General features: G+C 40.4%; 2 protein-coding genes across 2 annotated transcripts; one reads left to right on the forward strand and one right to left on the reverse strand.

The window, feature by feature from the left end:
- The first annotated feature begins 14936 nt into the window (after window positions 1-14936).
- LOC119559838 (probable mitochondrial import inner membrane translocase subunit Tim17 3) lies at window positions 14937-15881 on the forward strand. The gene has a single exon (XM_037872935.1). It carries the CDS (start codon window positions 15047-15049, stop codon window positions 15725-15727), a length of 681 nt encoding a protein of 226 aa, XP_037728863.1. The 5' UTR covers window positions 14937-15046; the 3' UTR covers window positions 15728-15881.
- A 1982-nt stretch (window positions 15882-17863) lies between these two features.
- LOC119554907 lies at window positions 17864-21410 on the reverse strand. The gene is made up of 3 exons (XM_037866010.1): window positions 21159-21410; window positions 20932-21085; window positions 17864-18538 (listed from the first exon to the last, which is right to left on the reverse strand). Exons 1-3 carry the CDS (start codon window positions 21302-21304, stop codon window positions 18176-18178), a joined length of 663 nt encoding a protein of 220 aa, XP_037721938.1. The 5' UTR covers window positions 21305-21410; the 3' UTR covers window positions 17864-18175.
- Window positions 21411-21562: the final 152 nt, after the last annotated feature.

The following is a 21562-nucleotide window of genomic DNA, read 5'->3' on the forward strand; positions in this document are numbered from 1 at the left end:
CCCGCCACCCGAACCTTGGCTGCTGGAGGGACGGATTAAGGCGTCAAATTGTTAGACAAGTTCCTGGCCCGACCCTGCCTTTTTGTTCGCTCGTGGATAGATCAAAGCCCCGCTGCACACACTATATGCATACACACTCTTCTATATATATGGGACGTGTGTGTATTGTGCAGCGACGTGGCTTAAGCCCACAACCCTGACAATGCCTTTTAATCAATTCCCCGAGTCGCTCCATCAATAAGCGAGGGACGGCCCGGAAAATCTGAGTTTCCTTTCGGGCTGCCGGCGCGTGCTTTTCCTTTATTTTTGCCATTCGGCATTTTTCTTTTTGCGTCTGGGCAATGTCAATTTTTCTAATGAGTTGGCAGAAATAACTAAATAAAACTGGGACCCTTCTCTGCCTTTAATTTTAAAGGCTGTTGTACAAATGTTTATGATGAAAATGGTCATACAAAAAAAAACACTTTTAAAAGTTCACATTGTATTGGCTTGTATATCATTTGTCCACACAATTTTAATTTGTTGTTAAGGACAAGAAAAATATTTTTAACTTATCCAATTTAATCAAAACAACCTGTCTAATTTATAATAAATAAAATATTAAGTTCTTTCTCAATTCTCAAACATCTGTGAACATTTTTTTAAATTTAAAATAATATTTACAGATTCTTTTAAAATAGCAAATATTAACAGCAGATGTTTCTCTTTATCAGCACACTCATAGTACAATTATTTTGTATGTGCTCAATGAGCACTGCTCATATTATGGTTCCATTGGGAAATCCCAAAAGTTAGCGATAAGACCAGAAAATATAAAAAACAAAGCATTAAATCAATTTCAAGATAATATTAATCTTTTTTTAAGCCTTTCAATTATTCATGAAATATTTATTTTGGGATTTCCATAATTTTAAAGCAGTTTTATTCCAAAATCGAGAGCACTCGCTTCCGAAGTTCTACAACTGCGCTATGTGATTTTCCTAATGAGTTGGCAGAAATAAATAAACAAAACTCGACCTGTGCCGGCATTTAGCTTTAAAGCGTTGTTTAATGTGCAGGACTGGGGCTGCCACTCATGGAGCGCACTGTACGCCTGGCTGACCACAGACCACACCCTCACACTGACACCATGAAAGCCGGGCTAGTTGCCTGTGCATTAAATTTGATGGCTGCAAGTCCTCAGCTCATAATCACAAGCAGACGCCCACCTGCGAAAATGGAATTTAATTTGCTAATACGCTTCGTTGAGTGGCGACGGGGGAGGGGGAAAAGGGAATGGATGGTTCGGGAGGTTTCCAGAGGGTTTTCGGGACCAACTGAATTGAAGGTAGTCAGGTGAGACAGGTTGCCTATGATGGGTTTTTCGGGGCTGCCGGTTTTTTGTTGCGCCTGCGGCAGAAATTGTTCAAATTTCTTTGGAAATCGTTTCTCCATCCCTGGGCCAGTAATTCTCGGCTAAAACTTGGCTTTTACATAGTTGAGCTGGTCTCGGCGCTCGCATAGTTAAGCCAATGTAAACTTTTTTAATTTGCAATAATAATAAAAAATTCCGTTTTCGACTGAGAGGCAGCCGAAGAATTTCGAAAGCCACGTCCATGTCCCAGTACCGAATAATTCAACAAGTTTTATGCGCCATGCCTCCATCATCATCGTCATCGTCATCATCATCGCCATCATCAGAATGGATGTCCTCGTCCTTGCCACAGCGCTTAAAAAATATTTGCGGTGGCTGTTTGTGTTTTACGGCAACTGGCAAGCACATGAGTCACATCCTGCGGATGGGAACAGAAAGGCCGTCTAATCCCCGACCAGTAGCGTTGTTTAAAACCCCATTTTGATTTATGCTACCGGGAGGAAGGAGATGAGCTAAACCTGGCTGGCTGGTATGTTCAAACACCTGTTCAAAATTTATTGGGCTCTAAGCGAACTATCAGCCATGTTCAGCGAGCTGCGAGGCGATGATAATGATGATGATGATGTATTTACTGGCAGCGGAACTGCCAATTGGCGATAGCGGAATCAAATCAATAATAACACGAACTCAATCAAATGCAAGAGCCAGCCGTCTGTGCCAATTCCTATGAAATCGCATTCGGAATGGAAACGGAAATGGCAATGGGTATGGCGAAACTTAACTGCGGGCTAAACAAATAGTTGCATTGCCTAAGCCGGGAGCTTGACCCGGGATCGCTCAGTAATCTGGCAACCGTTTTCGACTGTTCCATTAGTCGCGCGCCCCTGCTGGTGGGGGGCAATTTAAGGGACTTGGGCCTGGCTTTCGCTCTAAACCTTGAGCAGACACTGCCGACGACATCGTCTGGGCATGGACGTGCGCGAAAAGGGGGTTTCATAAAATGCAACTAAGCACAGCAGCCTCAAATGCTCGACTTATGTTCGGGGAAAGTTCGCATCTTGTCTGAAGTATTTCCGGAATTTCTTATTTCATTTGGGCTACGTCACTGCCACGACAAAGAACTTGGTTATTAGAGAATCACTGAACAAAAAGGTCACTTAAACAAAATTATTTAAGACATATAGCTTTCAAAATAGAATTATAGAATTGGTTCTATCTTCGATATATACATATTTTGAAATTGATATTGAAATTTGTTATGAATAAATTCTAAATACCATCTATTTATATTAATCCTTAAAATAAGATGAGTTAAAATATTTGGTGGAAAATCAACATTTCATTGTACTCAATAATTAAAATTGGTAATCTAAAATTAAATATTTATTAAATTTAGTTCCTATTTATTTTTTAATAAGTCCAAGCTAACGTATTAGGGATGTGATTAAATGCATTTAAATTTCGTAATTGTCATATTTTATAAAATAAGGCCTTTATTTTATGAAAATCTAGGGAAAGCATAGAATACACTGTGATATTTTAATAATCGAGATGAGCCCTCACAGGTTATTTTGTAAACATTTTTAAATGAAATTTAAAGTTCTTTGGTTATCGTGTATTTTTATTGAATTTCCCATTGTACTAACCCTTTTTGCCAAGTGCAATTGCCGTTGCCGTTGTCGCTTCTGTCAGAGGATCTCTCGTTTGTCCCAAAATCGATTGCGACCCGGCAAAGGATAACTCCAGGCGCAGGACCTGCTCCTCCTCCCCCCGCCAGCAGAGACATTAAAGCAAGACGAGGGCAAAAACGATGGCAGCACACTGAGCGAAAGTGCCAACATGTGGTTAGATGTGCGAGGGGGTAAATGGAAAATGGGGAGCGACATTTAGCCCCAGGCGGCGGTATTTTTTTTTACTCCCCGATTGACGGTATCATTCTGAAGCCCCACAAAGGGCCGCTTGATTGAACGAGTGTCGGAGCACCGAGGACCGTGAGCAGTGGACAGTGGGCACCTGGCATTGTGCTGATAAGCGTCTGTTTCGACACGCAATGTCCACCTTTCCCCGCTGGGTTTTTCCCAGGTGAAAAACCTGAGTTTTTTGTGCACCTGCGGCCACTGACAGCTGCATCTGCGGATGCTCATGGCTCCTGGCCAGCCAGTCTGCTGGCTGTTTGTGTAAGCCGCATATGCAAACACAAACAAGACCCCTTTGCCCCTGTAAATATATTATACTATATACACATTTATCCTGCTTCAAAAGCAGTGGCGCCAGCAAAAAATATCCCCAGTATATGGACTGGCAAATGCTGTGAGTCTAATTAAAACTTAATGAAATGAAGAGCAATACTTTTATTGCCCATTTGCATATGAGGGTCAGTTGCTAGATGTTTTTCATGCATTTTTTTCATTGCATACAAGCGTAACCAGGTGAAGTTATGCAAACATGTCGAGCTGGCAGCTTCACGGCGTTGGCTTAGTGTCGGGCTTAATCAAATTAAATAATGCCGCTGGCATGGCAATGCAAACAACAAGTTGTGGGCGGAAAAGTGGTGAAAAGTCGGGGAAGGAGTTTGCCATGGCAACGCAATTAAAGCCTCGAATAAGCGCAGCGTTAAAATATCAGCTTTCGTTCGCAGAAGTTGATTGCGCAATAGATTAACATGCCGTCACCTAAATACATCACCTGCTGGGCAAACAAGTTAATTGAATTTACAAACTGCGTTTTCAATGCAGACATTCAAGCAGAAGCTCGAAAATTGCAAATGCAGCCAAAAGTTGTTACAATAATGGCGAACAAAATGACTTGAGTTTGAATGTTGTCCCTGAGGCCATGAATTGAATGAATTAAAGCAATAATTTATTAGGACTTTGTTTAAATTGCTAAAATAATTGCATGACATTATTGACATGATGGTTGAATATTAAAAGCGGTTTATATAATATGATGGTCAAACGATTAACAAGTAAAGACTTACATTTATTTACTTATAATAATAATAAGAGAAATTTTAAAGATGCATTGTCAAACAGAAATTGTAAAATAGTCGAAAAGCTTTTATCTTAGAATCTCAGACAATATTTAAAATCTGATGATAGCTTGACTTTGGTTTCCTTTTTACTTTCATTTGCAGTTTATGAAAGGACAAAGGTTGCCAGGGAAACTTGAAAACAAGGGCAGGTGTCCTTCAAAAAATGTTACCAATTTAATAAAAATTCCCTGGAAAAGTAAGATAGGAATTCACTCGTGAGAGCTGTCAAAATCGCATTCCCCTGAAGGTATGTAAATGTTAAATCCAGATTTTTCTCGGTACGTTTTATGTTCGCTAACCCCGCTGCGTACGACTTTATTTGAGCAGTTTAAAGTCGTTTACTTGCCAGGTCAGAAGTCAAATCAAATTTCACGCTCGATTTACAGACTCCACAGGAGCGTGAATTATTCACAGGGATAAAGACCCAGAGAATATACACTTGTATGCTTTATCCTGCGCGTGCGAGTTAATTACTCGCCGAATCGTAAGAACATATATATGTATATGGTACAATACCTGTGTCGGGTTCTCGGTTTCTGGTTCAGTTGGCAGGGCCTACACTTTCATTGCTGTTTGGCGGCCATTGCCGTTCTCGAAACCCTCCGTGCATTAACTTCATTATCACTGCAGAGCAATTTTAGCATACCTGGCCCAGTTCTTCTGGCGCCCTCCTCAAACATAAAATATAATGCGTTGGTCCCCCGTTTTTTGCCCTGCCTTGGCCCTGTACTCCACTTCCACTTCCGAGTTGTCCCTGGGAAAACAGCTTTGGAAAATTTGCACGTCATACGCACACAACGCTTCCCGGGGAAGCAGGGAAATTCCGGATTTTCCCGGGCAGGGGGAACTAACAACTGACAACCCTTTTTCCCCAGCAGCATTTTATGTGCATTTTAAGCGAACCGAGCGGAGCAAAGTTTTACGTTTTACGATGTGTTTTCAACAGTTGGTACGTGACTTTTCACTGAGCAGCGCAGTTGGTTCCTTCGATTTTTTCTTGTTTTTTTGGCTGTGCCGAGAGTCAAGCATTCGGCCGATAGGGTCAGTCAACAGTTGGCCAACACACACACTTTTGGCCAAAACGCACTCCTATTAATTGCATGTGTGACCGGAGTCAGCTTTGACATGAACATGGCAGTTGACATTGGAATTGCGAGGGGGTAACAAATTTTGTGTCTGTGTTCGTAATTGCTTTTGCGTTAAATGTCTAAACTGTGTGCCGCACACCCCACATTTCCCAAAACCCGGCCACTGCCACACGGAAAAAAATATAATCTGGGATTATCTCGATATATAATTTATAAATCATGACCACTAATATATGTATTTTGTGATATTATCAAATGTATTTTAATGTTGACAAATTGTTTTGATGCTTTTCTAAACATTCTAATGACAATTTTATCGATAAGTAGCACTAATAGTATTTATTTCTTATAATCATACGATCTATCACGGAATTAAATACACATTTTATTTAACGAAATAGATACAAATTTTAAAGAAATTGCATTATAAATATATATTTTCTTATCATCATATAATTTATATATATTTTTAAGGAACTAGTTGCTAATTTTATTTAAGGAAATTTAATCATATTCTAAACAAATTGAAAAAAAATTAAAGCAATAAAATGCTAAATATTTTGTATTCCCTTTCATCTACTAATGACTAAATTGTTATTTTCAAAGAGTAGTTAAGACCTTTATGTTTTAAAGCATAAAAATAGCCCTCGCACAATGCACTTAATTTTGAGTATTTTTTTTTCTTGCACCGCCCTTTGCCACACACATCGCATCGTTATCGTTCTCATTGCATTTTGGTCGACAGGCAAGAATTGACCCACTTCTGGGGGCGGGGATTTGGCGGAGAGGGCCAAATTGCAGGAAAGGAGTTGAGTGCACCACAACGTAAATCCACTTTCGGTGGCAAAGCGTGTAATTAGCCTCCGCCCGAGTGGCAAACGAGAACCAATTACAATTTCTATTTGCCGGTTATAAATCAGGGCTGCACCCAGAATGTAAAAACAAAATCTATGAAAGCCCAACCAGAAAAGAGGCAAATAAAGTGGGCAATAGAGCTCTCCAAGGATAACAAAATGTCACCGAAAAATCACAGAAAAAAGAAATTAAGGCGAACAAATGGCAAGCGTTGCAAAAACCGGGGATTGCCCACCAATGTATGCTATGAAAAATTTTCATTTCGAAAAGGACCAGAGGAAAAAAAGCCCGAAGAACAATGAAAACGGTGCGGGAAAAACGAATTGCAATGTTCACTTTCGCTATGTGTGTGTGTGTGTGTGTGTGTGTGTGTGTGAGGGGGAGAGTGTGTGAGTGCAGTTAACCATTTTGAGTGTGGCCAGCGAATCTGCGGCAATGTGAAAAGCTGAGTTATTCGGAAAATTCCCCATTAAAGACAAGCCGTGGGAAATGGATGCTATCTGCAGTTTCTTTGAAAGTCCTTTTTGGGGGGGTTGAAAAGTGGATAGAGGGAGTGGCAAAAAAGTATCAACTGCCAGCATCCGTGTCACTCCATCCGTACACGAGTGTGAGTGCGATTGTGAGTGCAAGTGAGTGTGATTGTGAGTGCGACTGTGAGTGTGGGCATGAACTTGAATGGCAACTTTCGCTTGAAAATGTCGCCATATAGGAGATATGGAACTGATGTAAGTAAACCGCTGCAATGCAAAGAATTTCTCCTAAACCGATGGCTTACAGCGCTTTCAATTTGATTAGGACTGTGAATAAACAAAAGGACTTTTCCGAAGCAAGCCAAATTGAATAAAGAAATGGAATTTAAGAAACGGCATGGTGGAAATGGAAACGGAATATTTTCAAAGAAAAATATGCACAATAAAAGCTTCTGACAAAAGTGAGAATATTTTCTAAGCTAAACAAATAAATATTGGAATGTTGATACTGTACGGTGCTTATACGTATGTGCTAACCTTTTAACACACTGAATTCTTTTAATTGCTGAACTGAATGTTAACAAATTGCAATTTTTATTCACTTTACTAGTTACAAAATAAATGTTGTACTGATTTTTGATTGAGCAAAAAGTATTATACATTTTATCGTTAAGCGGATTTTCCACATACTTTAACTTACATAATATGAAATGCTGTTTTATTCTCCGATAATGATGATTTCAACAAGCAATTGAAATATACCCATAAATAATAAAATATTTACATATTGTATGCACATGGTTGTTTAATTGATTCGCCACATTTCTGAGTGGATACGATGTATACTCATTTTTCCCAATATGTAACTATTTATTATGTAAAGTATTTATTAAGTGATTCCTCCCTACGAACCAAATGTATTTACAGATATTTTCCATATTCCATTCCCTTTTCCCGAATTGTGAGGGAAAATCGAGCAGAGTGCTTCATCCGTCGAGGAACCATCTCGAAAAGGAACCTTTAGCCGCTTTTGAAGACTATTTACACATGGCCGTCTGATCGCGTGAGTGTGTGCGTGTCCTTTGGTTTTCCTTAGAATTTCCCATCCAGGCCCACCACCCATCGGTTGTGTTTGCTTACAAAACTTCACAATTTGATACGGTGGAGTGGGGTGAAAAAAACCGATTTTTATTTTCAATTTTCTTTGTCGAACACATGACAAAGTGCCATCAACAAGCGAGCGAAGCGATGCGACGCGTTAAGGGAGCAACAAATGTGTGTATGTATGTGTCAGGAGGGGGCGGCGGGGGCCAAGGGGCGTGGCATTTGCCTGTTGAAATATTGCAACCGCTGCCAATAAGCGAGGAAAGGATAACAAAAATTGAGCGATGTGTCTGCCGCACCCAGGGCTACAAGTCTAATAAGGACAACTTGAATGATACGTATTGTAGACAACACATCGATACACAGATGGGTATCCCCCTTATAAGCGGGGACCCGATACTTGTATTGACAAAATGACAAATATGGCTGCCAACGTATTTTACTTGTGGATTGCCAGCGCAGCTGGGTCTTGAAATTCGATGAGCGGAGCCGCCGAAGGAAGTGGTTTGATTGCCACCACATCAGTGGCACCTCACTTCCTCTTTGGCAACCTATCACCCCATTTATCCCAAGCCCATCAAATTTGGGGTATTATTTATCAAGGAAACCGTCTTGGGTAGTGTGTTAAGCTTTATCAAAATAAGTTTATATCAACGATTTAGGTAGTTTTTTGCCTAGTATGCATTACTTATAATGATTATTTCCCAAAGTTTAAAATGTGTATGGTACTATTATAATTGTTATACTGGGGTGCCATTTGGCCTTAGCAAATTAAAAAAAATAATTAAAATTAAAACTAATAATGTAGTAGGACATTTAAATAATTTTAATCAATTGGATTTCGCTATGCATTGATTACTAATTTCGATTAGATGGCTTTAGTAAATTACATTTTGCACTATATTGAGATTTTTTGCAATATCTCCTTGATTTTTATGGTTGGTTTTCACTACCTCCCTTTTTGTTTTCCCTTGGCAAGCTGGTCAAATAAATAATGAACGAAAATGAAGGTTTAAAGTGTTAATTAAACATACAAAGCTCGTTTCCATTCTGATGCTGCTGCATAATTTGGAAACTCGCGGCCATTTTTTGTGTTTCATTTTCCACTTTTCCTGTCCATTTTCAACCCATCCCTCCACCATTCCACCCACCGTCATTACAGCTTGTAAGTGCTCATTAACATAAGCCGCTGATGTCGTTGGGCACATTGTTGCCGTTCCGGCGGCTCTGCGGACTTTTGTTTGCCCTTCGGCGAGTGTCCAGGACTCCAAGTTCGGGACTCAGGACTCGGGACTCACGCTGATTGTCGCATTTAAATTAATTTTAATAAAACGACACAAAGCAAGAATCAAGCAAATTATAGAACCAAAAGACACTGGCCCATAAAAGTAAACAGGCGGGTGGATCTGCCGAAAGCCCCGAATATAAAAGTTAAATTAAAAAATAATATCCGACGAGAACCACGACAATGAAATCGACGGCGGAGAAGGCGAACAAAAATGCGAATTACACATAAAAAGCCGCAATTGAGTTTTTGGACTTTTACCAGCACCCGGAGAAAGGGGAGAAAGTTGGGGGGAAAAGCGGTGAAAGGCATTGTCGAGTGGGTAAACTCCACACAGAAATATATGCGTAAATCTCGACGATTTCAGGCGACTGACGATTTCAATGGGCGTGGTAATGGGCGGTGGGTGGTGGCAAACAACAAAAACAGGAAAAACAGGAAAAACAACAACGAAATGTGAATCCAAATGAGCAGCACAGGAAAATAAAGGCAGAAGTGAAGCGAAAGCATGGGAAAACCCGACAAAGGATCTGGCGAAAAGCGGAAAGAAAAGCGTCTCTCGTAAAATTTCCACACACACACATATGAGCTTAGCTGCACAGCTGATGGAGGGGGGTGGGGTAAATGGGTTGGGGGTGTGGAAAATGTCTTAAAGCAACCGCTGCATTGTTTCATTAACTCCGTCCGGAAAATGTGTGTGCTTCAGCACCCCATTGCCCCGCTTTCCCCGCATCCTGACAACATTTTATGGCCCCTTTTTTAAACCGAGATCATTGAACGCTTAACTACACTGGAAAAAACCCTGCTACTGTTTGACAAACAACTGAAGGCAGCCACATGTAATAGTTTTTCATTCTCATTTGTTTTTATAAAACCAATCAAATGGCAACCACAACCGTCAACTGAATTTATTCAATGACTACTACCGATGGCCTAACCGGAATAAATTAAAATTTACTAGCGAACTGGGATTTAATTTACCTAAATCAATTATAAGGAAATGGGTTTGACATTATAAAATAAAACTTTGAAAAAGGTTTACCACATTTTCAATTTAAATTTAAATAAAAAAAATAAATTTTACAGGTTAGATGGTCTTTTATTTTGTGGAACAAGGGGTTTGTGGTAAAATTCTGGCTTAACAAAATGTTTTACATTTGTAGTACATTTTAAAATCTCTTAATTTTGGTTGTTATGGCTTAGTTTATTTAAAAGCATTTTATTCATTACCTTATCTCTTAAGCATAATTAATTAAAAGTATTTAGAAAATAAATATAATATGACTTCAAAATGATTATCCTTTTTCCAGTGCACATTGTTAACCTCTGACATTTCATGTGAATTACACCCAGCGAAATCCGTTTTAATTTTGTTTTTGAAATACAAAAATTAAAATATAATATACTAGACAGACTTTTTCTAGTAATCCGCCCCTCGAGGTGCAGAGATTGGCATTACTTTATTGCTAGGCAGACTTTTCTGCGAGTACATTTCGGTTAAGCTGATGCATTCCGAGTTGATTTACTCATCAATCGCTTAGACGAAAATCTCGTAAATTTCCTTAAAACGGGGAAATAAGTTGTAATTGTGAAATCTTTATCGCTACATGAAGACAGTAAACAGAGGGGTGGGTTCCACTGCTAATTAGTAAGCTGAAAAAGTGAAAACTGAGGCGTTCGCTTCGACTCATTTTAATGAAGTTTTCCAATTTACTTTTGGCCTGCTTGAAGCGCCGCGCTACGTACTACGTAGAATTTTGTTTTCAATGGGAAATCACCGGTACAAGGACGATTCCCGGACAGTTTCCCGGTCCATTTCCACCACTCCCCCAGTGCGATCCTCATTTTCAAGCACAATTACCGCACGGAGGCAAGTTTTCAAGGCCGCTTTTAGCACGTAAATTAATGTTGTTTCGCGATGTTTGTTGCCGTAGCTGTTGCTGTTGCTCGACTCAACTTTTGTTTAGAGTTTTTCTAGGCAAAGGAAACTTTTCTCGTTTTTCAACGCCGCAGTAAAAGCGTTCTTCTCTTTTCCTCGCTCGAAACTGTTGAGTGGCAAGTACACAGAAGTGTTGCCGTGTGTGTGTGTACATTTTTTCACCCAGTCTGTGTGCTTTGTGCAGTCATCAACACTCGCAAACACACAGTGCCGCGAAGGAAAGTAAATAGAAAGGACATTAAGTGGCGTTAAACAGACGCTCGTGCAACAGCCGCAACATGTGGAGTGGACCAGCGGGGAAGTGGCAAGCCACGACACCGGTCGGAAAAGGGGGAAAATGCATGAGGCAGCACCATTGCAAAGCACATTTATTAGCCCCACACTTGATTCAAATCGGTTTGCTGTTTGTCTGCGCATTTTGTATTTTCCGCTGCCATAAAGCGGAACATGTAGTTTCAAGAAAAATTGCATTTAAAAGGGAGTTTGACCTGGCAAAACCCCACTGCTAAGATGTTCAGAAATCCAGAACAAGGAATAACTAATATTTAATCACTCTATATGGATTTTATGTAACAAGCAAATGTAATCACTTTGGAAAACTCCCCTTTATTATTTCATTTCATTGGTATGTATTTGGTTATGTCGTTAAATATGTTACTTCAAAATACTGCATTGTCAAAAACTTGATTCCAAATTAAAATATATAAACATTTCTACTTCATTTTACACTTGTATGTTATTGCATTATTATTAATAAATGAAAAAAAATAGTATATAGTTTAATTTGGTTTAAGCAATTAAAAGTACTTTTTAATTGTTATTTATTTTTATAGGTTTAATTATAAGAAAGCCAGTTTGAGATTGAGGCATATATTCAAGGAATTTGCAACGATTTCTATGGGTAACACTTATACTTGGTGTATACTTTTCCCTGCCATTTCCTCCTGTGCACTTACTTATCATTTTATGCCGCTGGGCGGTGCGCAAATCCCAATGCTAGGATTAATCCGGCTAGCTGTGCTGAGGCCCGCGAAGTTCCGCCTTTGACTTTGACCGCACTCGAATCGAAAACTCGCGAATTGGTCACCGGGAGTATCCGGGAATTAAGCCACGAACTTTGAAAGGAGGCTCGCACTGCTCTGTTGCTTTTCCGGTCGTGCTGCTGCTGCTGCTGCTGCTACTGCTTTTGCTTTTGCTGCCACTCCTGCTGCTGCTTTGTGCGCTTTTGCCGCGTTTTCCACCCAAGGACCCAACCAGACGAGGACTGTCGACGAACTGTGCGTCCAGCAGCTGTTGCTGCCCGCTGTTATACGTCACGTAGCACAGTTCACACAGGCGGCAAGTCCCCAGGCACAGTGGGCCATTGCAGGCCAATTCACGCACACACGGCGTATGCGCAATGCCAAAAATGCAGGAGAGTCGGGCGAGAGCAGTAAAACCGAGGGAAAACTCACGCAGCGGCGGAGCAACAATTTGTTGACGAGCCGGGACGAACAGGACATTTAGCTATTTGTTATACGGCAGACAGGCAGCGATGTCCTGTCCAAAGGCAAAGGAATAAGACCGGAAGCAAAAAGTCAGCGCGATAAGCAAACGAGGGGAAGGGGAAGTACTCCCCTCTTACAGCTGCAAATTCCTGCTGTCCTTTTATTGGTAATACCGAAGGGCGAGGGCAGAGACCAGCTCACCTTTTGTTAACCCACCTGAATTTTCTTCCACCTCCTCGCTACCTTTCCTTCGACATTAGCATAATCGGCTTGCAGTGTCTTGGAAATTGAGTTGGAGCTGCCTGTGCTGCGCCAGAAACTTACTCCGTGGCACACGCGGCGTATGCGCAATGTGCGGCAACTGTTGCTTAGGCCCCCTTTTGGCTCCGCCCCCCTCAAAGGGGTTCACCATCCCCCTGGACTTAATAAATATGCATGAGCAGGCCAAGGGGTTTCAATTAAATTCACTCAAATTGCGGTTGACGCAGCTCCTTTTTTTTTTTGTGGACGAGGTCAAGAATTTGCATGCAAATATTTTCGGCATTTCCTCTCTGCAGGAAATTTATTTGTTTTTTGCATTTATTATGGGCATAAGCACACAAAAAATGGCGCAAATTAAGATGCCAGGACTGTGATGCGTGCCCGGGAAGTGTTAAATTGCCAAATGAACTTAAGTGAAATGAGTGGCGAGGGGAGCAGCTTTAATGGCCAGCATTCTGGTCTCTCCGCTTGGCTCCAAATTGGCGCCCAGGATGGGGGATTCCAGGAGCTTCTTGGCCGAGCAAACATGAACGAAAAAACATGGAACGTGCCCTGCCTGCTAAGGACATTCATTACGCAAGCAATGAAGCTGCCCTTTTCCCCAGCCAACCTCCCCCTTTTTGGCCAGTCGAGTGTGGGTAGAGTGGGCTAGCCACTCCTCCTATTGAATTATTCCAGTTTTATTTCTCGCCATTTGGCTTGGCCCACACACAAACACACACACACACACCCACCGAGGACCTGAACTGACTTCTTGCCGTCGAATCGACCCGGTTGTTGAACCACAGGCACACAAACACAAACACAAACACTAAACACCAGCTCGCCCAGAGTGGAACACCTGTTGATTGGACCTTTCAGGTTGTTTGAGCCACAGCCAAAGCCAAAGCCGAAGGCAGCGGCAACAAGGCGATTTCCTTTCAGCTTATGTGGGCTCAGTTTTGTAGTCGAGCCGGCTCCTTCTAATGGCCATGGGATATTGAATCGATTGACGGGCCCGCAGGATAATGGTGGGAAAAAGTGTGGGGGTACCCAAGGAGCTCCAGAGGCTGTGGGAAAAGTCATTTGGCCCAAACAACCACAGCCCGTGTTGGAGTTACATCCTTGTTGGCGCTCGTGTCGACAACAATTGATTTCAAAATATTAATTAACCGGATAAACCAATTGAAGTTTCCTGAGAGGGTAAATGGCAGGAAAAGGGCAAATAAAACTGGAGCAGTGGCTCTTAAAATGTGTAACAAATTCGGTACTTCCTTTGGATGGGACCGAAAACTGGAGCTGGTAGTTAAGCGATTAAATATGATTTAAAGTAAATATCTCAGCTTCGGTTAAAAATAATAATTTTCTCGGTTGATTTATAGCCACATTATTTTTAATAGAAACTTTTACAAGACGTTACTTAAAATTTTTCATAATATTGCTTGTTTTTTAATTTTATGATCCTGAATCACAAAAACATCGTTGTTTAAAATAAAAAATTTTATTCTTTATGTGTGGCCGAACTTATGACAATTCACCCTTAACGCATGTACTATTAAAAAGTAAACAAACCAATGGTAAATACGTAATTACAAATTGGTTAATTTATGGATAAATTCATACATTATTTTAATTTTTTAGAGTTATTCCATAGAAATGGCAACACGCCAAGTACCTAAATCACATAAAAAAAATACTGAGAAACTAAACTTCTTCACATATTATGTCTTGATTTTCCCTTAAGTGAGTTACAGCGAATTTGACCAGTTTTTTCTATCGAAATCGCTGTTGTAGATTTCGGTTGCTGTTGCAGAAGCACACCCTCTGTCTGAACAGGCTGAATCGATAATGAGGAGATATCGATAGATCGGGCAGTGTTGCATAAGTCATCAAACGGAGCTTCCATTACTTCTTTGGCAGCGGAGGTAGTCAGACGGTCCCAAATAAAGGCGGAGTAAGAGTAAAAAAAGACTAAGTGAAATAAAAGTCCAGCAGATGGAATTAAAGAAAATTTAAAATCTATAAGTACATTTGTACATTTATTTGTTGAAATCCTTTTTTTTGGTATCATACATGCCAGTAAGATTAGGAACATATCATTTTGTCAAACGGTATTATGTGTGCTCCAAAATACATTTCAAAAACACACATTTTCGATTAGAAGCCAATAGCAAGTAGACAAGGGTTTTCATCATGGAGTACAATCGCCAGCCGTGTCCCATTAGGATTGTAGAAGATTGCGGATGCGCTTTTATGATGGGCACCATAGGAGGGTCGCTGTTCGAGTTCCTCAAGGGATTCCGTAACGCACCGTCAGGAGTGCGACGCGGCCTTTACGGCGGCTTTGATTCGGTGAAGATGCGGACGCCAGCCATCGCCGGCAGTTTTGCCATCTGGGGAGCCACCTTCAGCACGGTGGACTGCGTCCTGGTCTCCTACCGCCAAAGGGAGGATGCCTGGAATTCAATTGCCAGCGGAGCAGCCACCGGCGCAATTTTGGCAGCACGTAGTGGTCTTCGGGCCATGGCCAATAGTGCTCTTGTGGGCTGTCTGGTTTTGGCCATGATAGAAGCGGCCGGTGCAGCAGTAGCCACCATCAATGCAGACGATGGCGAGACGGGAACACTCGTCGATCCACAGCGAGCTCAGTGGGACGTTTGTTGCAATGCATACAGGCGAATGGGCGTTTCCTCGCAAGATTTTGCTGAGGCGGAGTTTGAGCAAGTGCTGGAAAAATGTCGAGCGTACAGAGGTCGAAGTGTACTGCAGGATGCTCCATTCGGTTCCAGCGAAGTAAATAGTATCGACCGGGAGACAGAAGAGAAGCGGAATCACTCCCTGCTGGATCTCGTCAAACTGGCTGAGATCTTATAATTTCTCCTAGAAAAATAGCTTTATTTGTTTATTGTATCTTTTGTTTTTGTGGCCGCTCGTCCAAATTATTTGCATGTGCTAATTTTCTCTGTTACTTTGCTGATCGTACCAACAAATGAATATATACGTAGTCCAGTGTCCAATTAAGTCATAATTGCCTATCGTACTGAGCGCTCAGAGCTCGACAGTTTGCTGCATACAAGTTGGCATATAGGATCAACTTTCCATCTTTTATTTTATATCACTCATTCCTAATTGATTGATTGGTTGAATATTGCCTAGATCATGCCCGCGAATTGGTTAACATTTTCTACAGATGTCAAATTTTATACATTTAAGCTTTATTAATAGAGTTTAAAATAAATTTTTGTTTAATATGCGGATCAGAAAACAGTCGCATTCCCATTTCTTTATAGAGTAGTTATTTTTTGTCTACTTAAACACTACAATCGTTTTTCTTTAATTGTGTAATTTTTATTTTGCCTTTCCACAAGAAGAAACCACAAATAAATTTTTTTTAATTTATCGAATAAGCCTTTCCAATACCAGTTTATTAAATCGTGGCGACATTGCCGAACACTGCTCTTTTTGAATAATCGAATATTTTTTGATATGCGGAGAAAATGCGCAAAACAGAGTCAGGAAAATGCATCGATAAATATATAAGCTCGGCATGCTGATAACCTCTCATTATTAACAATTAACAATTAGTCCACTTTTAAAAATATATAAGTAGTCAAGTGTCCAATTAAGTCATAATTGACTATCGTATTGGGCGCTCAGAGCTCAACAGTTTGCAGCATACAAGTTGGCATAGGATCAACTTTCCATCCTTTATTTTATATCAGTCATTCCTAAACATTATGATTGACCATGGCCAAGATCATCCCGCGAATTGGTTAATATTTTCTACAGATGTCAAATTTTATATATTTAAGCTTTATTAATAGAGTTTCCATCTTTTATTTTATATCACTCATTCCTAATTGATTGATTGGTTGAATATTGCCTAGATCATGCCCGCGAATTGGTTAACATTTTCTACAGATGTCAAATTTTATACATTTAAGCTTTATTAATAGAGTTTAAAATCAAATTTTTGTTCAATATGCGGATCAGAAAACAGTCCAATTCCCATTTCTTTATAGAGTAGTTATTTTTTGTCTACTTAAACACTACAATCGTTTTTCTTTAATTGTGTAATTTTTATTTTGCCTTTCCACAAGAAGAAACCACAAATAAATTTTTTTTAATTTATCGAATAAGCCTTTTCAATACCAGTTTATTAAATCGTGGCGACATTGCCGAACACTGCTCTTTTTGAATAATCGAATATTTTTTGATATGCGGAGAAAATGCGCAGAACAGAGTCAGGAAAATGCATCGATAAATATATAAGCTCGGCATGCCGATAACCTCTCATTATTAACAATTAACAATTAGTCCACTTTTAAAAATATATAAGTAGTCAAGTGTCCAATTAAGTCATAATTGACTATCGTATCGGGCGCTCAGAGCTCAACAGTTTGCAGCATACAAGTTGGCAAGGATCAACTTTCCATCCTTTATTTTATATCAGTCATTCCTAAACATTATGATTGACCACGGCCAAGATCATCCCGCGAATTGGTTAACATTTTCTACAGATGTCAAATTTTATATATTTAAGCTTTATTAATAGAGTTTCCATCTTTTATTTTATATCACTCATTCCTAATTGATTGATTGGTTGAATACGGCCTATATCATGCCCGCGAATTGGTTAACATTTTCTACAGATGTCAAATTTTATATATTTAAGCTTTATTAATAGAGTTTAAAATCAAATTTTTGTCCAATATGCGGATCAGGAAAGAGTCCCATTCCCATTTCTTTATAGAGTGGTTAAAACAAACAAATAAGAAACTACAAATTAATTTTTTTTTATTTATCGAATAAACCTTTCCAACACCAGCTTAGTAAATCGTGGCGACATTGCCGAACACTGCTCTTTTTGGAGAATCGAATATTTTTTGATATGCGGAGAGAATGCGCAGAACAGAGGCAGGAAAATGAATCGATAAATATATTAATTCGGCAAGCCGATAACCTCTCATTGTTATTTTAATTATTTCGCCCACGAATTAACAATCAGTCCACTTTTAAAAATCGTTTCGAATGTTTTATTATAATTAAAGAAAATCATAAATTAATACAAAATTAAAAATTACACTAGTTGATGAGACAGAACAGAGCATAGGGAATTGGAAGGTTTTTACCAGGAAAAGAATCAGATGTCATGCAACAATTTGGCCAGAAAACTGTTTTTAAGACAATCGGAGAGTAGATAGTAGACATTGTTCACCGCTGCCGTTTTAGAGAATATCATTTTTGGTTTTAGTTGGAGAGTCGCTGGTTCTTCCGACCGCTCTCGTCCTCGTCCTTATTCTTATCCTCATCCTAAGCCATTTAGATGCGCAGATTTGGGTTCGTGTAGCGCACGTATTTCAGAAGGGCATCGTTCTCCTCGCAGACGAAACTCTTCTTGTGATGGCAGGCAACGTCGTGCCAGTTAACACCATCGTTGTAGAACTGGTTCAGAAGGGCGAGGCAATTCTCCTTCGCGCCGTTCTGTTTGTATTCGCGATCATCAGGCTGGGGCAGGCCGATTCCACCGGTGGGAGACCAATCGCCCTGGGAACGCTCAGTTGTGGGTGCAAGTTTCTGCAGGGTGGCGGTCCAGAACCAGCCGTTTACGTTCGTGGGCTGCAGGTCGGGGCGATCGCAACCCTTGAAGTCGCAAATGCGGCCGCTGGTCCAGATGTATTTCACCTGAAAAGTGATCGGATAAGTGGCGATATTAGAAAAAATATATGAAATTGGTAAATAAAAAATTACACTATATACACTAAAACTGACATTATCGTAAACGATAACCGGAAGATTCGATAGAAACTCGACGCTGTGCCAAAGTAATCGAAGTAATATCCTAGTGCTATTGAAAAAATACTACCATCGGAAAAATACCGGAGACCCCATCAAGACTCGGAGAGGATTCCACTTTTGCCCACCTCTAGTTCCCTAAATGACAATTTGACCACTTTTGAACAACCATAATCTTAAAAATCGTAAGTTATTGTCTGTTTGTTCTTATTTTGACAGTTTGACAGATTAAAAAGAAAAGTAAAGCGCCCTAATTTTATACCAAAAAATGTTTAAAAAGTCAATAACTCAATTTTCTCACAGTTCATTGCCCTATTCAGATACTTAACAAGACATATATTTCCCCAATCAGTAGCGCCTACGCACGAAAATGCAGCGTTGGCATCGAAAAAAGCGGTAGAAATTCCAGCTAGTAACTCTTATGGGCCTGTCACGCCCAAACAACTATTATTATCGCCGAAAGCGAACCGATTCCCATTCCCGTCCCAAGTCCGCGCCCTTTTAGAGCTGGCGCACCCGATACTGTCAACATTTCAAGTGAGCAGAAGCAAAAACAACGGCCGCGCAGCCGCAGCTAAGCGCTCATCAGTCACTTTCACCTGATGGGCCATAAAAATTGTTTTGTAAAGGGGGCACACAAAGACCCAGACTGCTCGGTTAGGCTGTCTGCCCTTTTGGAAAACTCCAATGAGCGTAAAGTTGAAACAAATTTATGGACATTGATTTCGGTTTTGTCGGTGGCGGTTTTTATATAGTTTCATTTGGGGGAGGTGTGGGGCCCCTGTAATTGTTAAAAACTCGGACAATGAATGCATTTGCCCCATGGCGGAAGCCCAAATGAATTGTGTTTGTACACCTGTCGGTTAAAGCCAGGTAAAAGTGAACTAAGCCTGTTGATAAGGCAGTAGGAAGTTTGTTGGGGGAAAAATGTAAGGAAAGATATGTAAAAATAGGTCATAACTATAGACAGTAACACATTATGAGGGCCTGCATTGAAATATTGAGAGAAAATAATTTCTTTATCAAAAATAGGTTATCACAACGAATTAAAAAAAAAAGTCTATGTATATAAAAGTTTCCTTCCATCTTCAAATTTATACCGCAAGTCGTTGGTTCGCTTCACAATTAAATCTGTTTGCGTGTTTGAAGTTTGCTAATTTGTTGAGTAATTTTGTTGAGTAGCTTTTCCGGCCAGGCTTTCCCATCGCACACATGAACTTTCGATTTCAATTTGGCCAACACTGCTTTCTCACGCCGCAAAAACAGAGACGATACGAGAGGTGAGCAATGAGTCGGAAGATGGCAGATGAGATGAGATGGGCCTGCCTGACCACAACTCTAAACTTGACACTTGTCCATCTCGAGAGTGTTGCGTAATAGCAGACGACTCCGTTCGTGTGCGAAATTACAGATGCAACCACTGGAAAGTTTTTTTTTTGTATATTTATGATTCGTTTTTTTATCTTTTCATTCGGGTTTTATGTTTAATTCCACATTGAACTTTGTAGAGCGATGTTAATGTCAGAGATTTCGCCATTAATTTTGTGAGTGCCGCAGCATCCTCAAAATTAAGGTCAGTTTTTTGTTAAGCGGTGTCCGAGCTGCCAAATAAAACGCGCTAAACAGTTCACACGCGGCTAAACGGACGTTATTTAACTCGCCAAACAAATTAAAAAGGTGACATAATGACAAGCCAAACAGGTGAAAAAATAAGGAAAAGATAAAACTGATAAATGCAGATACAATAAATTATTGGCAAGCTTTTGTGACTGTCTCCCACTTCGTCATTTGGATTAAATTTACGTCTGTAAGGACAGGTGTTTGGTTATGCGTTTATGATACCTTTCGCCGAAAAACACATTTATAAATAGTAAATGAGTTGCATATTTCTGTGTTATATCGATCATTTCTTTGATCTATCACAGCTAAAGTGCTTATCAAACAGGTGCCGTGAAGGTGGGGCCAATTTATTTGGGGCTTACACAAGATCTCTTTTGGGGTGGGATCAATCAATTTATTGACTTGACAAGATTATTGACTTTGAAAAGATTGTAGGTAAAAGGTATAAATAATTGTGAAAGCTAAGTCATGAAGATTTCATTTTCCCCAGATTGAACTACTTTGCAGTTTGTGGCTTAAGTCTTTTGATTTGCGTACTATATTCTTGTTAAAAATGTATGGGTTTATTTTTACACCAAGAAAGGAATTTATGGTTTACTTTTGGAGAGTCATTTAATTGACTCAATTTTTAAATTCTATTTTTTATGGAAATTTCTACTTACATTTTCGCGGACAACATACTGCTTGATCCACTCGTTCTCGAGACTGGTCTCCAGCGAAACGGAGTCCATGCAACGCCTGCGGCAATAGTTCCTGGCCGTCAGCCAGTCCTCCTCCACACCCTTCAGCTGAGGGTCGCGCCACGAGAAGAAGTAACTGCGGGGCAAGAAAAAAGAACAAACCTTATAGAGAAACCGACTTTTTTGGAGCCCACATCCTGCCGACTCACCCCTTGCCGTCGGGAGTCCTCTCGTGGATGATGCGCTGGGCACAGAGCTGCGGATTTGGTGGCTCCAGGCGTCCGTTCTGGAACTGAGCGGATCCCAGGCTCAGCACGCTCAACACACACACTCCGGCGATAATGAAAGCTTTCATTTTGGTATTGTTTCTCAACAGTCTATGCACTGGCACTGTCTAATGCGTTTTCGATTTTCTTTTCGGGCTCGCGACGCGCTTTCTTCTACCGACCGATCGGCTGGCAATGATCAACTGGAATGTCAAAAACATTGGGGAACCCCGCCTTATATACCAGCCGAGAGCCCCGTCGATCCACTCAATACGATGAGAGAGACAGACCCGACAGAGAGCATGAGTGATGGGTCTTTTTTTTGGTTTGTTGTCAGTTCTACACTC

This window comes from Drosophila subpulchrella, chromosome 3R, assembly GCF_014743375.2.
Source record: "Drosophila subpulchrella strain 33 F10 #4 breed RU33 chromosome 3R, RU_Dsub_v1.1 Primary Assembly, whole genome shotgun sequence".
In the NCBI taxonomy this organism is placed as follows: domain Eukaryota; kingdom Metazoa; phylum Arthropoda; class Insecta; order Diptera; family Drosophilidae; genus Drosophila; species Drosophila subpulchrella.

Excerpts from the sequence above, each read along its gene's own strand:
- LOC119559838 (XM_037872935.1), top strand. The coding sequence starts at position 15,047 with ATGGAGTACAATCGCCAGCCGTGTCCCATTAGGATTGTAGAAGATTGC.
- LOC119554907 (XM_037866010.1), bottom strand. The coding sequence starts at position 21,304 with ATGAAAGCTTTCATTATCGCCGGAGTGTGTGTGTTGAGCGTGCTGAGC. Across the intron at positions 21,086-21,158 it reads AGGACTCCCGACGGCAAGGG|TTACTTCTTCTCGTGGCGCG; the intron begins GTGAGTCGGCAG and ends CTTGCCCCGCAG. Across the intron at positions 18,539-20,931 it reads AGTATGTTGTCCGCGAAAAT|GTGAAATACATCTGGACCAG; the intron begins GTAAGTAGAAAT and ends ATCACTTTTCAG.